This window comes from Stegastes partitus, unplaced genomic scaffold, assembly GCF_000690725.1.
Source record: "Stegastes partitus isolate 25-593 unplaced genomic scaffold, Stegastes_partitus-1.0.2 Scaffold1864, whole genome shotgun sequence".
NCBI classification, from domain to species: domain Eukaryota; kingdom Metazoa; phylum Chordata; class Actinopteri; family Pomacentridae; genus Stegastes; species Stegastes partitus.
In genome coordinates this window covers 70,554-86,049 of record NW_007579595.1, presented here as the reverse complement: position 1 = coordinate 86,049, position 15,496 = coordinate 70,554, and the positions used below count along the sequence as shown (strand labels likewise).

General features: G+C 43.7%; 1 protein-coding gene across 1 annotated transcript in view; it reads right to left on the bottom strand.

The window, feature by feature from the left end:
* The window catches only part of kif26aa (kinesin family member 26Aa), a 49,359-nt gene that overhangs the window by 28,776 nt on the left and 5,087 nt on the right, over positions 1–15,496 (bottom strand). The window contains exons 2-5 of the mRNA XM_008302728.1: positions 14,780–14,972; positions 6,134–6,343; positions 3,584–3,677; positions 3,218–3,486 (exon numbers count right to left, since the gene is read on the bottom strand). Of these exons, the coding sequence (XP_008300950.1) occupies positions 3,218–3,486; positions 3,584–3,677; positions 6,134–6,343; positions 14,780–14,972 (766 nt within the window). The remainder of the gene's footprint in view (positions 1–3,217; positions 3,487–3,583; positions 3,678–6,133; positions 6,344–14,779; positions 14,973–15,496) is intronic.

The window sequence follows — 15,496 nt, the reverse complement described above, 5'->3', positions numbered from 1 at the left end:
GAAAGATCACAAATGAAATGAAAAACCTTATCGTTGGAACGCAGGTCACATAATTTGGAGGTAAGTAGGGTGCTGCCAGTTTGCCCGGAGCCTCATTTTGTTTAAGCCTGTATTTGTTCACATTTTGGCAAACTGGCATCATTAAAACTGTGCTTAATTAGCTATGAGCAGCTCTTGTTTGCAGCGTGTTAAGGACATACAGAGCTGTTATTGGATTACAGTGATGTTGAAGAAAACTTAAAAACATCGAGATTCTCAGACAAGTTGTCTGAAGTCACTCTGTTGAGCAGGTAATCCGTGTATGTCACGTCCAACAACAAGTCCTGTTTTATCGCCATGGAGACTGATGCTGAAAGTCGGGTCTGTCCAGTTGTGTTCCTGCCATAGGTTTTAATTAAGTAATACTTTTATATAAAGTTATAGCTTGTGATACAGATACAGATCGCTAGCTTTGGCTGAGCTCTCTGACCATCCAGTCAGAGGACATCAAAGTGCTGATGTCATCGTAGGCCAGCTAGCTGGCCCTGGAACCACCAACTCTCAATCTGATTGGTTAAAGCAACAGTTTCATTGCGATGCATTTAAACTACAGGTGTCTGTACTTTTGATTGTGAAGGCCTCAGGGCAGATTTCTGTGACCCCGGCAACACATGATGGCTGAAACATGATTGGATAAAAAAAAAAAAAAAAAAAGCTCTACGATAAACAAACATCACAGCCCAGAGACACATTATTAAGTGAAGAGAATAGACTATCAGGAATAAAGTTAAAAGATTAAAGGGAAAATGTTACAACATAAGTCAGTGATTCTGAGAGAGTTTAGGCCACCAGAGAAGGCCTTGCTGACCCTGATGACACACAACTGGATTTTATTGCATTATGACTCCAACGAGGTGATTTTTGACACAAACTGCAGGAATCCAGTGTTAATGTCAATGAAAAAGAAGTTTGTTATCTTTGATTTGACTTAGAATCACTGAATCCTCCCTTGTGTTGGACGGATACTGTGCTGATTAAACCAGATTTCAACCCCAACTTAGTCTTGTCTCTCGCTGACCTGTGACCTAAATGAAACTTGACATCACTGTGAAGCAGAAATCTGCCGTATGCATCTCCCAGATATCTGTAGCTTCGTACCGTTCTTATTCTTTCTCGCGTTCTGTTCAAAGCAGACATCCTTGCTGCATTTCTCAGAGATAAAATGAGCGAGATAAAAGCTCAAATAAGACAGAATGAGGTTTGATGAAGGAAAAAAGGATGTCTGCATGAAGGAACAAAAATGTGGGGAAAGAAAAAGAAAATTAAAGTGAGCAGAGATAAAAAAAAAAAAAAAAAAAAAAAAGTGGCAGACAGAAGGAGCCCGGGGGAGATAAAACAGACTGAATTGGAATAAGGAAGGTCAGGACTAATTGGACAGTTGTGGGCAGCCATGAAGTCCCCGGGGTGAAGAGGAGGTCAAAGAGGAGGAGAGGAAGGGAGGAGCTGAAGGGAAGGTGGCAAGGAGAGGAGACAAAAGGATTTGAGGGAGAGAAAACTCATCAAGGTGACCTGAAGTCAGCAATACTCAGAGACGTCAGCAAATGTCCTCAACATGTCAGCGTGATGCTTTTCAGACAGTTTGACAGTTCAATAAATACAAATTAAATAACCACGACTGCAATAAAAACAGCTTTCACCGGATATGTTCACCGACACAGACACCTGTCATCCAGCCACAGTGGACATCGTGAGGAAGTCATGAACCGTGGCTTCATCGTAATATTGTTCTTGTCTTCTCCCATCAAAAGTTCTTCAGAGGAAACTTCTGACAATCACCGTTAGAGCCAAGATTAGATTTGATCTTTTTTAGAGAAACTGAACTGTTGTGCCACTTCATGCCATGTGACATTAGCTGCTACGCTGTGTTACGCTGCATTACGTTACACTGGAGTGCAACAATATAGGGTGTTGTGTAGTACGCAGCATTACATGGCTTTATTACATGGCGTTGTGAAGCATTATATTACATAGCATTATGTAGTAACACCTCACAGCCTTGAGTTAAATTGTGTTATGTCATGTAACACTGCATTTATAGTGTTAAGTTTCATATTGTTGTGTTACTTCACATAGCGTAATGTTTTGTAGCATTACGTTGTGTGAACTGAAAAAAACCCCTGTTGCGTAGCATTACATTGTGTAGTGTCATTTAGCGTTACGTTCCACATCATAGTGTTACACTGCATCGCGTTGTCTAGCGTTTTGTTGTATTATGTTGTGTAGCATAGCTTTAAGTTGTATACTGTTGTGTATTGTTACATACTCAATGTCATACTGCAAAGTGCTACACGGTGGAACGGTGGTGAGCACCGTTGTCTCACAGCAAGAAGGTCGCCAGTTCGCGTCCCAGTGAGGACACCTGGGATCTTTCTGCATGGAGTTTGCATGTTCTCCCCGTGCAACGTGGGTTCTCTCTGGGTTCTCCGGCTTCCTCCCACAGTCCAAAAACATGTTGAAATTGTCTCTAGGTGTGAATGTGAGAGTGCTTGGTTGTCTGTCTCTAAGTGTAGCCCTGTGATAGACTGGTGACCTGTCCAGGGTGTCTCCTGCCTTCACCCTGAGTCAGCTGTGATAGACTCCAGTCCCCCGAGTGAGGATTAAGCGGTGTATAGATGATGGATGGATGGATGGATACTGCATTGCATATTGTACACATTGCATGACAGTGTGTTAAACTGTATTTCACACTGCGTCATGCGACAGTGCGCTACATTACCTGTTATGAACATGTTAGCTCACAGTACTTTCTAAAATGCAGGTAAAAGGCTGGAAACTCTTTCTGCTGTGACACGACTCCTACATAAATTTATCAGATAACAGTGTGTGGTAGTTTCTCTTTTTTTGTTGTTGTTTTTAAATATTCTCTTAAATCACTTTCTTTCTTTCTGCACAGCAAACAGTACTTTATCTTCAGCTAAAAGATGAAACCACTGACAGCTCAGTGAATTGCTTGTTTGCCTACCTGTCAATCACCTCTCCAGTGAGTCTGACATCACATCTGCCTCCATCTAATGTGCTTTTATTGAACAGTGAATGAAGAGGAAACTGGGTCAGAAATCCTGAGAGTGTAAATCTTTTACTTTGAAAATCTAGTTGCTGTACTTCTTCCTTCTCTTCTGATGAGGTAAAGGTAGGAAATAAGACATGATTAAGTTTTATGAGTTCTTTTTGCCTCTACCTGGGATCCACAGACAGGATCTTCTCGCAGGGACACCGCGGGGCCCGGGGCCTCCTGGTGGCCCCCAGCTGAGGAGGAGATTTCAGCCAGGAGGTCGGTGAGCGTCTCCTCCCGACCGGAGATCTCCACAGCTGAAACTCTGACAGAGAAACGCCCTCCGGACTTTTCTTTGCGCTCCTCGATCACCTTAAAGAGCCAGGAGATGGCAGTCGGAGCCACGCCCAGACTCTGCGTGGAGCAGTCCCGACCAATCATGGTGTACGTCTTCCCTGAGGTGGGCGGAGTCAACGAAACAATGACGTGATTTGTCAAAATAGTGTATTTGTGTGTGTGTGTGTGTGTGAGAGTACTGTGTCGTGTACTTACCCAGGTTAGCGTGTCCAAAGCAGAAGATGCAGCCGTCTGCTCCATTCACCACCGACTGGATGACCTCCGCCACCGTCCCCGAACACACCTCAGCCTATCAGAGAGAGGGACAGTCCACCAACCATGTTAGAGCTCAGACCCTCCACACATCATGTCACACATAAGAATAGACAGAAAAATGAGGGAACGCAGTAAACAAGACACAGCAGAACAAATGAGGACACAACAAAGGTGCACAACACAATCTGATTCCTGCAGTGTTGCACTTTGTAAAGCTGCAGTCTGTGGTGCTGCATTACACTGTGTCGCATTTCATTATGCAAAACTATTTACTGCTGCAGCGTGTTGCATTACAATGCACTGTGGCTTTTCAAGCTACACTGGATCACGTTAAAATGCCATACACTGAAGTGTGTAATATTGCAGTGGGTTGTGTTACAGCACAGTGCATTATGTTAATGTTATATTGGATGGTTGCATATAACAGATGGAGACTAAGGTGTTTCCCAGTAGAGGTTTTCTGCAGCCTGATTTCTTTGCTTGTTGGGCATCCAAGGAGTGAGAAAGAGAGTGATCTACTAGTGAAAGCCTCAAGATGGCTCAGAAGAGAAAGACTACGGGGAGCAAAGTGACTCGCTCGCTATCTGGACATGAGCTGAGGTCTGATCAGCCTCAGCTTGGTCGCCTTGGTCCCCTAAACTGTTTGAGTTGTTATGTTTGCCTGAAAGAATTTAAACTGTAAGTTCTAAAAAGGCAAAAACAAGCTGTCATTCCCAGAAGGTAAAGAGCTGTTCATCAACCTGGAGAGACGGCATCTTTTGCCGTCGTAAACAACATCTGGTTTCTAACAGAGTTACCAACACAAATAGTATCAGATGCTTTATCATGTGTTGGCCAGCCAAACTATCAATGATGATAGATGGAGGATTCTAATTGGTAGAGAGCCTGAGTGGGAGGAGATGGGAGACTTTGACAATATTATAGAAACAGATGTGCGCAGTGAGAAATTCAGTTGCGTATCTCTGCATAGACAACTAAATCAGATCCTCTGTCAACAAAATGAGACATCTTGATGATGCCTATTCTCTGAGTAATCTTTAAGTTATCGACTACAGTATACGGTTCAACAGAGCTGAGCGGTGAGTGGAATGATCAACTACGTGTCTGCTCAGTCGTCCATGTGCAGATCTGCAAAGGAGTTTAATCAAGACAGATACGGTGCTTTTGGTGATGCTACATTTGTCTGTATCAAGTCTCTTCATTGCATCATGTCACATAATGATTCAACATTTTAGCTTGTTATGCTTCAGAATAGACAACATGATGGGATTTGACACATTTTGATGGGATATAATCGTCTCGCTTCACCAGACAAATGACAATTAGTCTGGAGCCTCTGTGACGTAGCGACGGCTGATTGTTAACAGGCTTTAAGAGCAGTCATGAGAAAATTAGTCTCCAGTTCTTACAGCACTGACACAAACATGGATTCAAAAGCCTGTTCCAGCGGCCATCTTGGTTCTCTTCTGTACATTCACCGCATCACACCTGCATACTAGTCTGTGATTGGGCCACGCCAGGTAGAGATCAATTTAAACATGATGATGTCAGACACATTCTGCCAAAAGCAACAAAACATGAGCTCTCAGACTAGATAATTATATAATAACACAACCTGGAATCTAGAGCAAAATATTGTTTTAACAGCTTTAATAAAACCGACATGTTTTCCTAACTCCAACTGTTACCATCCATCTGCACATCTGCTGCCTCCTGACGGTTCCTCGCTGCTGTGGAGGTCTGCAGCACATCACACACAGATAACTATCACACACCCTCTGATGTATCTGCACCTCCTGCTGTCGTCTGTCTCTGGGGAAACAGAACATGCTGCAGAGGTGACACCTCGCTGATGAAGAGCTCAAACTTTGGGTGCGTGCCTTGAATTTATAGGTTTATACGCAGAGATGTGTAAAAAAAAAGAAAAGGTTTTAGTCATTTTAAAGGTTCAAATTCTTCTCCATCTCCATCAGGAGGAGTCTGTTCAGCAGATTCATTCAAAGATCATAGAGAAGTGCTAAATCTAACTCTTATTACAGTTGCTGACTGTGATGGATGGCATCATTTTTTGGAAAGGGGGGAGAAGAATTGGACAGACCTGCAGCAAAGGGTCGTGAGCGGGATTCGAACTCACGGCCGCTGCATCGGGGAACTACAGCCCCTGTTCATGGGCCACCCGCTCTACCAGGTGAGCTATAGGGGGGCCCGGATGGCATCATTTTGGTAAATATGGAGCGATGGCTTTTTCAAACCCACTGGTAGGTTTTGGGGGTTCAGAGGGGCTCACATTAAATCATGATCTGATTTCTGTACTTTGGATAAAGTTCACTTATAAATAAAAACTATTTACACTGTTAGGTTTGAAGCATCCTCTCCTCACTTTCACTCATGAAAACACATCCACAGGACTGTACGGCTGAAGGTGTCAATGATCGGTGCGTTCGGTGTGAATCACACAGTGTGAGTGTAGTTTGTCAGACTTTGACCCACCTGCGATGCATCCTGTGAGAAAACGGCGTCGAAGATGAAGGTCTTTGGTGCCGAGGCCGAGGATCGTCTCTGAGCGGCGGCGGCGGCGAGTCCACCGGGCGACGTCTCGCACAGAGTGAGCTGCTTCTTTCTGCCGTCGACCTTCAGGAAGGACATGGACTCTGAGGACTCGCTGCTGTGGACCGAACAGATCCGGATCATCACTCTGACCTGCAGGCAGACAGGAAGTCACGTCAGAGAGGCAGGAGGACCTCACAGTGAGTCCAGAGTTCACAGTAAATAAGCTGTTCAGTAAAGGTTATCGACTTCATTCCCCTGGTTGGGACCCACTAACCTGAGATCTGGTCTTAGCCTTTGTTGGCACAGCCTGAGCTTTACTCTTCTGAGCATTTCTCACATCTTAAGAAGATAAATGACGATAAGGACTGTCGTTTTCAGCTGTTTGATGCTGCCTACTTCATATCACACTCTCATCTGATATTTTTAGTATTTCAGGTGCACTTGGAGACATTTCTCTGTCATCTTAGTGTTCGACTGAGCAGGGATTCAAACTAGCAACCTCCTCCTGACCTCTGACCTGCAGCAGTTGGTGCCTCTCAGCACAGAGCAGCCTTGTCGTGACTCTGATGGGTTTTTATTGGCCTGTCACAGAGCTGCTGAGTCGGCGGTGAGGAGGTCAAGTTTAAAGCCAATAACAATCTGAGACGCAGCACATTTTAAATGATGTGTCGCCGCGATCCAGCGGAGCGAATCATCGGTTCCTCAGTCGCCGCGGCCGCAGACAGGAGGGAGGTGATCTCCCGTCTGGAACAGCTACCCGTCCTTTAAAGTCACAGTCTGACAGATTTTAATGGAATTTCTGTTTTCCTTCTCTGTTGGTCGCTTTCATCACAAAACCACTTGATGTATTTACCTTCAGTCACAACTTTTCTGTAGTTTCTACAACTGTCCAACAGATGGGCGAACTTACTGATAACATCTCCTACTGTGGCACCAGCATATTTCTCAGTCATGTGCCTTTTGTGGCTCTCTAACCTCATTTCCACTGCATGGTACAGTTCAACTCAACTTGACTTTTCCATTGTGGATAGTACCTCTCACTTTTTTAGCACAACCTCAGGTGATGAGCTGATGTTCAGAAGTGAGGTAAAACCACAGGAGGCCACGGTGTTGTAGAAGTTAGTCTGGAGTCTTTGTCACCTTGTTGCCAACAGTGAACCAAGCTAAGCTAAATGAGATAGCATCACACATGAGGCACCGGACTATGGTTCAGAAACCACAAGACCAGGCTGCAACATGGAGACTAGACTGAAACAGCCGGAGGGAGGCTCTGCTATGATTGGTGGTTAGACAGCACCAGAGAATCAGAGAAAACAGAGAGCGTACAACGGCAGCTGTTTAATAAACACCTTTCTGTGTTTGTGATGTGGTTAAGATGGTGTCACAGTCGTTTCATGAGGTGCTGCTATGATGGTCAGCTAAGAATCCTGCCAACACTGAGGAGGTGGAAAACAAATGTAAGAAATGTACCTACGAGGTGTGTCAGAACAGTTCCAGGACTGGTGTCGCAAAAGATAGATTTCAAACCCAAACTACAAACTAGGAGTTTTCCCCTTCAGACCATCAACCAGCACGTCTACAAAGAGATCCTGCAGCGTTTGCTTCTTTCAGAAGAGGTGAGAGTTGTGTCAGGACCAGTGGAGGCTGCTTCACCATGACAACCTGCTCACAACGTCCTGAGCATCCCACAGTTCCTGGCTGAGAAGAACATCTCCGTGCTGGAGCAACCTCCCTACTCACCCCACCTGGCTCTGTGGGATTTTTTCCTCTTCCCCAAGCTCAAGAGAGTCATCAAGGGGACCTGTTTAGAAGACGTGGACGACATCAAGATGGCTGTGATGACGGAGCTGAGAGGATCCCAGAAGAATCCTTCCAGGAGTGCATGGCGGCGTGAAGAGAAGGCTGGGGAAGTGTGTTAGACTCCAGGATGACTTGGAAGGGGAGAAATTGCAGTTTGTAGTTTGGATTTGAAATATATCTTTTATGACACCAGTCGTTCTACCAAGAGCAAGTACAGTTGAGTCAAGTAATATCTGTAGTGGAAGGTTTATGGGTATTCAGGAAGAAGACTCTCTGTCTGGAACTGACAGCATGAACCACAACAGCTGAGCTCATGGCAGAAGACACAGATTAAATGTGTGAAACCAGGACTTTTCTGTTGCTTCTAACTTTGTGTCTGAGTGATAATTTTACATTAAAATGTCGCCCAAATCACAGCAGAGCACGTTTCTCCATGCATGATTTCATGTCCTTTTCTTATATATATATAGTTTATTGTTTCATTTTTTTTCTTTAAAAAGCACCAAGAAACAGTTTATAAGTAATTTCCACTTTCACCAAGAATCCCATTTAACCCCTCACTAGCTGTCAACACAGTCCAGTTAAAGTCTTTGGAGAAAGTGTTTTACATACGACGTCGAACCAAACGTGTATTTTCTTAAACTGACGGTGATTTTCATCTGCGGTGGTCACAGCAAACACATTTAAGACTGAGCGCGATCCTTTATCAGACGGCTGTCGTCCTGCTGATGCTGCATTAAACCAGCTGCTGTTACCACGGTAACCACAGGTGTCAACAGGTAGAAGTTCAGGTCACTGGTCACTCTGAATCTCTTCTGTACGGTGGTTTGACAAAAGCATCTTTTAGATGAATCAAAGCAAATGTAGGACAGACGTCTGGAGGAGTGATGCCGCCGAGCTTCAAACGGCGCCAACGGATCGAGCCTCAGTCTGAACTCAGTCTGACGTCTCTGAGAACCGATAATGAAGTCTTTACACTCAGAATGGACTTTGGTTTTGTTCTCCAAGAGCGAGAGCTGCTTCATTCATGATGAAGCTCTCCCGCCCACACAGAGAGCAGCCAGAGTCCACAGTGAAAAGACTCATTTTAATTTATTAAACTCATTAAGTGCTGTTGGTTCAGAGGGATGAAAAGCAGCTCTGGATGTTAATGAGAGGAAAGAGGACGCTAAGAGTTCATCACAAGCCGCTAACGAATGTCTTCCTCTGATCAGCTCTTCCTATTTTAGTTTCTGAATGTTGGTCAAAGAGTCAGTTCATCAGTTTCCTTCTCTTTTATAATGAAAGTCGGTTTAATGGGATTTTCTCAGCTGATGGAAGAAACATGTTCTCGGTTTTTGAGGAAAATTTAGAGAGAATTATTTAAAAGGAATTTCTTCATTTAGGTTGATTTGAGTTGTTACACAAAGAGGAAAGCATGAAGACAGATTAAAAGGAAGAAAAGGGAGGGATAAAAAGAGAAATAAAGGCCGACGAAAGGATCAAGAAACAAAACACGTTTAGATTAAAAGTAAAAAGGAAATAAATGAGGGAAAGAAAAAAAGTCCTTAAAAATCTGAAAAGGACTTCATATAAAATCTGATCTGGTGTCACAGATCAGTGAACTACAGCAGCAGGTTGGTGCCACCGTCATAAACCTTTTTTTCTGTCTCAGGTTTTTACAACAAGACACAAAGACGTGATGATATCAGCTGCAGCAGGTCTTCATGTTCTGGAGAAAAACGAGAGGATGTCGGCATCAGACTCCAGCGGAGATCACGACTGTGAGCTCCCCGTTCACTACAGACTGACGGCTCGACGCTGCTCGAGCTGCTGCTTCACGCCCGTGCACATGTGTGTTTCCATGGTTACACCTACACACATCCTTGACAGCGGATGTCCAGAGGGGGGATTCTGATTTCTAAAGTCAAATGAAGCAGCGGATTCTGCAGGAGAACCGAGAGCTTCACACAGCAGCCGAGGTGTGACTGAAGCATCGAGATCCTTTATTTAGGTAAAAGAAGCAAAACAGCAAAGTGAAAATGCTCCATTACAAGCAAAGATCCTGCATATAAATCCTGCCTGAAGAGAAGTGCATAAATGTTAGCAGCAAAACGTAGTTAAAGCATTAAAGGATTGACTTGGTTCTTCTAATTGGTTTATTATAATGTACAGTCGTCCTCAAATTTATTCATACCTTCCTATTAAAGAAGGAAAAAAACAAACAAAAAAACAAGCAAATAAGCACGATGGGACCCGTAAACGAATATTCTGTTGAACAATCCCTTGAGTCGATCACTGCTATCAGGTGTTTTCTGTAACTCTCCATCAGACGTTTGGATTTCACTGCTCATCAGCAAAGTGCTCTAATTTGTCCGGGAAAGTTTTGTTTGTTTCTTTTTTTAATTATTCTTTTCAACCACAATTCAAAAGCAATATTCCATGTCACTAAATTATAATTTAGCAAATTTTTATTTATTATTACTTTTTTCAGTTTCTAGTTATTTAAGTGACTATTGTGAATTTTGCCTTTTCTTTAATGGGTATTTAAAGGGGATGAATAATTCCAGGACAACTGTATGTGAAATCCTGCTTGTCCTACAAATCTGATCGTGATTCTAATCCTGACGAACCCGAGTCTCGATGTCTTTGAGTTAATTCCCCATAAAACTGTGGCAATCTGAGGTTTGCGCTCTTGGAACAGGCCTGCATGACTGCTTGGAGATTTGTGCTTAGAGAAACTCGTTTTGTCTGACTTTTGGCTTTATCTGCGTTTGCTACCAGAACCTCCCCGATGGCCCAGGCTCTGCAGCCGAGCTCCAGCCACAGCCTTTCAGCCTCCCTGGCCCTCTTGGAACCTCTCCTGGACCTCCCTCCCTCACTCGGCTTCCCTCACTTGCTTCCCAGTGTCCCCTGTTCCTTGCTGCCTGAATAACTTTTCTAACCACCAAACCCTCTGTTGCCTTTTTGGATCCATATCTGGGGAAATCATAAGTCGTGTAAAATAGAAGTTCTCCAGTACAGTAAACCTCCATCTGTAAGAAAAACTAGTTTGTTACAAATCCTGAGTTTCATAATAAGGAATTACTGTCAAACAAATATTAACATAAAAATGAGTTTTCTTATGTGTCAATGAAACTCCTCGGTTTAACAAGATGCTGAGTAAATATCCTGTAACGACGGCGGCGGCAGCAGCGGACGGTGTGTTTCCTCTCAGCTCAGTCCATCAGAGTGTTTACGAGCGAGTCGCAGAGGGACGTTTGGTCTGCTGTAAATACAAACCGCTTCACAGTTTATGACCAAGAGGCAACAATAAAACGAGAGCAGCCGGAGGAGGAGGTCTGAGTGGAAACCCTCTCAGGTCTCAACGGGCCTTTAAACCGGACCGCCTTCCTCACTTACTGGATCAGTAAGAGGATGTTTGATCCTGCAATGAAGTTTAAAACAGCCGAGGGTGGTCTTAAATGTCAGCAGTGACAGAGCGATGTCCAGAGAGAGCCGCCGCATGATGGAGTGTTTCAGTGTCTTTATATCGAAGCTTGTAGAGTCAGCCAGTGTTTTTTTTTTTTTTACTGCTACGTTTCATTCAGCGCCGCTCATCATTTCATTCAATAAAAACTTCATAAAGAGAAGGAATGAATCGAGTGGTTAGCTTGTTAGCTTAGCTCTGCGGGGCTTTGTAATTTCAGCTCATCCCGTCTCATTAAGATGCTGTTTTATTTCTCGCTCCTCAACGCCGCGGCTCATTAACCGGAGCCCAGATGTTCCATTAGGACAGAGAAGATCCAGACTCCTGGAGATGCTGGTTGGATGACAGATGAAGGAGAATCCAGATCATTTCAGGAAGACTTTCAAGCTGAACTACAGACATGCAGTGATTATCAGCCCAGAGAGGAGGAGAGGGAACATTTCTCTACTTAACGAACCACAAGCTTTCTGCAGGCCTCTAGACGTCTTAATGAGCATCACAGTCGGTCCTTTACAAACGTCTCCAATGTTGTTTTGTAGCTGCTGTACATGACAGGACATGTTGGTCTGTCAAAGCTGCTGCAAAGATTCACAATAAAGTCAACGTAAGAAAAGCTTCAATTAAGAAATGATTATTGAGTTCTGCTTTTCATCTCCGGTATGCACAGATTGTGAGACAACAGGCCTTTATTCCTCCTTTTAGGACATTTTTTTTTCTCTTTTTAACCTTTTTATTGAGTTCTGTGACTTTAGATGAAGAGACGTCACATCCAAGAAAACGACAGCAGCAAAAACACGACCTAAAAAGGATAAGTTCGTGTAATTAGTGAGGTCTGCTGCCTGCTACACGTTGTCTAACCAGTACACTGCAAAAACAGATGAACATTTTTGAATATTTTTTAACTGTATTTTTTTTTTTAAACTTACAAATAATAAACGGGTAAAATCCCAGGTATTTAAAAGATATTCATGTATATCCTAACCTTAAAAAATAGACCAAAACTGTAACTAATGCCTTGCATTTAAAAAAATAAAAATATATATATATATATATATATATATTTTTTTTTAATTGTTTTGTGTTTTATTGTTGGCGTTTTTCATGCAGTTTTTCTTTTCTTTTCTTTTTTTTTTTTTTTTTAAACAACAGTTGGCATTAATATCACACAATTTTACAGTTTTTTGTAATTAGCTTAAAAAAAAAAAGTTAATTAAATATATTTCTACCTGTGTTACAGTTTTTGAACATCACAGTTTTCCAAAGTTAGATTTTCTTTTCTTTCTTTTTTCTGAGCATATGCTACTCCTGGAACCTCTGCTTACAGATTTTTACCTTTTTTTCTTTTTTATTATTGTTATTTTTTTATTTCTTACAGTGGACGACTGGGAACAAGTTGTTTCATTCATTTCTGTACGCTGAGAAAAAGTCTGAAATTTAATCTGGCAAACATCACAGAAGCCCTCAGGCCAGAGGACAAAAAAAAATATGGCAATTTCAATTAAATCTTCCTTATTTCAGAGGAGCCCGGAGGGACGAGCGAGGAGATCTGACATCCTTGTGAACAACAGTCAGACACTGATTATCAGAAAATGCTTCCAGCCGACTGTAAAGCGGCTCCAGACAGTCAGAGCCAGCGATCTGCAGCCTCAGCACACGCTCAGAAAACACACAACAACACGTGGCTCTTTGAAGTTCATTAAGGGGATGTTTGAAGAGCTGTCCGGAGGTTAAGTGTGTGATTGGGGTCACTCGGTGGCGACCTGCTCTGAGCTCGTCCCAGTCCAGTGTGTCGTGTCAGACGCTAATCGCTTCACGCTGAGCTGACGGCAGCAGATCTGGCAAACGCCATCGGCCCTGACAGCCGAGCGTCTGATCCGCAGCCAGCAGCAGAGTCCAAACACCGCTGACCGTGTCCATGAAGACGTTACATAATGTCAGCAGGCAGGAGTCCTGCTGGAGCCAAAGAAAGCCAGAAAGCCCTGCTAGCGCCCCCTACAGGCACTTAAACTACAAATACCATGTTTGTTCTCAGAGGGGTCCAGATGGTGGCATCATGGAACATCTAAAGGGTTCATCCTCTGGGCCTCTTGCTGCTGGTCTGACTTAAAGAGCCCATAATATGCTTTGTGGGATTTCTTTTTACTTTCTTTCTGGAGTTTTTTGATTGTTAAAGATCTGCAAACTCACAAAACCCAAAGTCCACATCAAAGGGAGTTACTGTCTCCTACACAGAGCGCTGCTTCCTACCGTCTGAAACACATGGTTTAAAGTTCAGGCTTTTCTCCCGTTGCTTACCGACATCATCTCGTAACTCATTTGCATCACACCTTCCTACTTCGACCCTCAGACTAAGAAGCAACCGCTGCCTCACAGTCTGCCTTTATTTCCTCACTGGAGGTGCTGATATTAGAGTTACGTCTCTCCGTCTGCACTCAGAGATCTGAGGTCGAGGTGCAGAACCGACGTTAGCTCACCGGCTGGAGCCTTGAGATAAATCCCTGTCAAAAACTTCCACTAGTAAAATGATCAATTATCTGCACTTATAAAGCACTTCCCTTCACTATCAAAACGTTCTACAATATTTACCTTCCTTCACCCACTCAGGCTGCCCATTCACAGGACCAGTTTAACCACCTATGAGAGCATCTTCACACACAGACATCACCGTGTGCTCTGAGCATTTGCACATTCTTGGATATTTAAAGGGTATGAATATATTCGAGGACGACTGTATGTGACATCCTACTTGGAAACAAATCTGATCGTGACTCTAATCCTGACGAGCCCGAGTCTCATCTTCTGTGAGACCAAGTGAGGTGAACATTCAGGAGAGCGACAGGTCAGAGTTAAAACATCGACGGCTCTGGAGGAGATTTAAATGACAGGAGGAGCTCGTTGTGGCAGTAATTATTATATGGGTGACAAATGACCCACACACACCGTAGACTGGATTAAAATCACTGAGCAGAGCATGTGAGAATAAAATCTCCCCTACAGACGGAAAATCAACCTGAACAGGGCTTTCGAGTGTTCAGCAGGAGATAAACGTCTGAGCAGAGACGCTACCGATCTGATCGCTCTGTAAACCGTAATAAACCGGCTGAATGCAACAAAGACGCTCAGTGACTGTTTGCCTCCGTCACGCCGACCCGTCGGTCTACCCGCCTCCTCACGCTGAAACAGAAAGCTCCTTCACCCAGCTGACCTTCTGACCCCTCGCTGCCCACCGACCGCTCTGCCGCAGACGTTTCCCACAACCTGCTGGTCGACCGAACCGGATTCATGAGATTCCAGCAGCCTGAGAAGATCTGGACTCTGATCTCTTCTGGGCTTCTTACCTTCCCCATCCCCGGCGTGTCCTTGACCTTCGACCCGGCTCGAAGGAGGCATGGTGGGACGGCGGGCGGGGAGAGCTGCAGGGCCCCGCTGAAGCCGCCGGTGTAGAGCAGCGGCGCCGGAGCCTCACCGGGCGAGGAGGGCGGGCCGGGCTGGGACTTCTTCCTGCGGGACAGACTGAGCTTCTGAGCCGCCCTGGAGACAGAAAACACCAGAGACACAAAGAGTCAGCCAGAAGTCTTGTGCTCCACTCAAAGATGTCATCAGTGGTCATAAGTGCTGCACAAATACATTTAAACTTGTCTTCCATAAAATCCTTTGATCCCCAAACCTGCGGACAAGACTGAAAGGCACAAAGTCTGAGAAATGACACCATTTATCTATAAAAACAGAAAGAGGGTTTTTTCCAATTTTTTCCAACTTTTCCAACCAGAGATGGACCACGAGTTTGTTTGGTTAAAAAAATTAATTAAATCAGAATTTAAAATGTCTATATTTCAATAAATCACTTTCATTTACGTCTTATTTAAATTATTTACAATAGTGTGCATGTTAATTCCATTTTTGAAACATTTTTGATAAAAAAATAAAGATAATTAAATAAATTCCTCATACGTTTTTTCTTTTTGTATGGTTCATGTCATTTTAACTTTGCCATGTTGGACAAGAGACAAGAAGATCTACGGTTACGAGAGGGTTACGTTGGTTTTAAAAGTTGA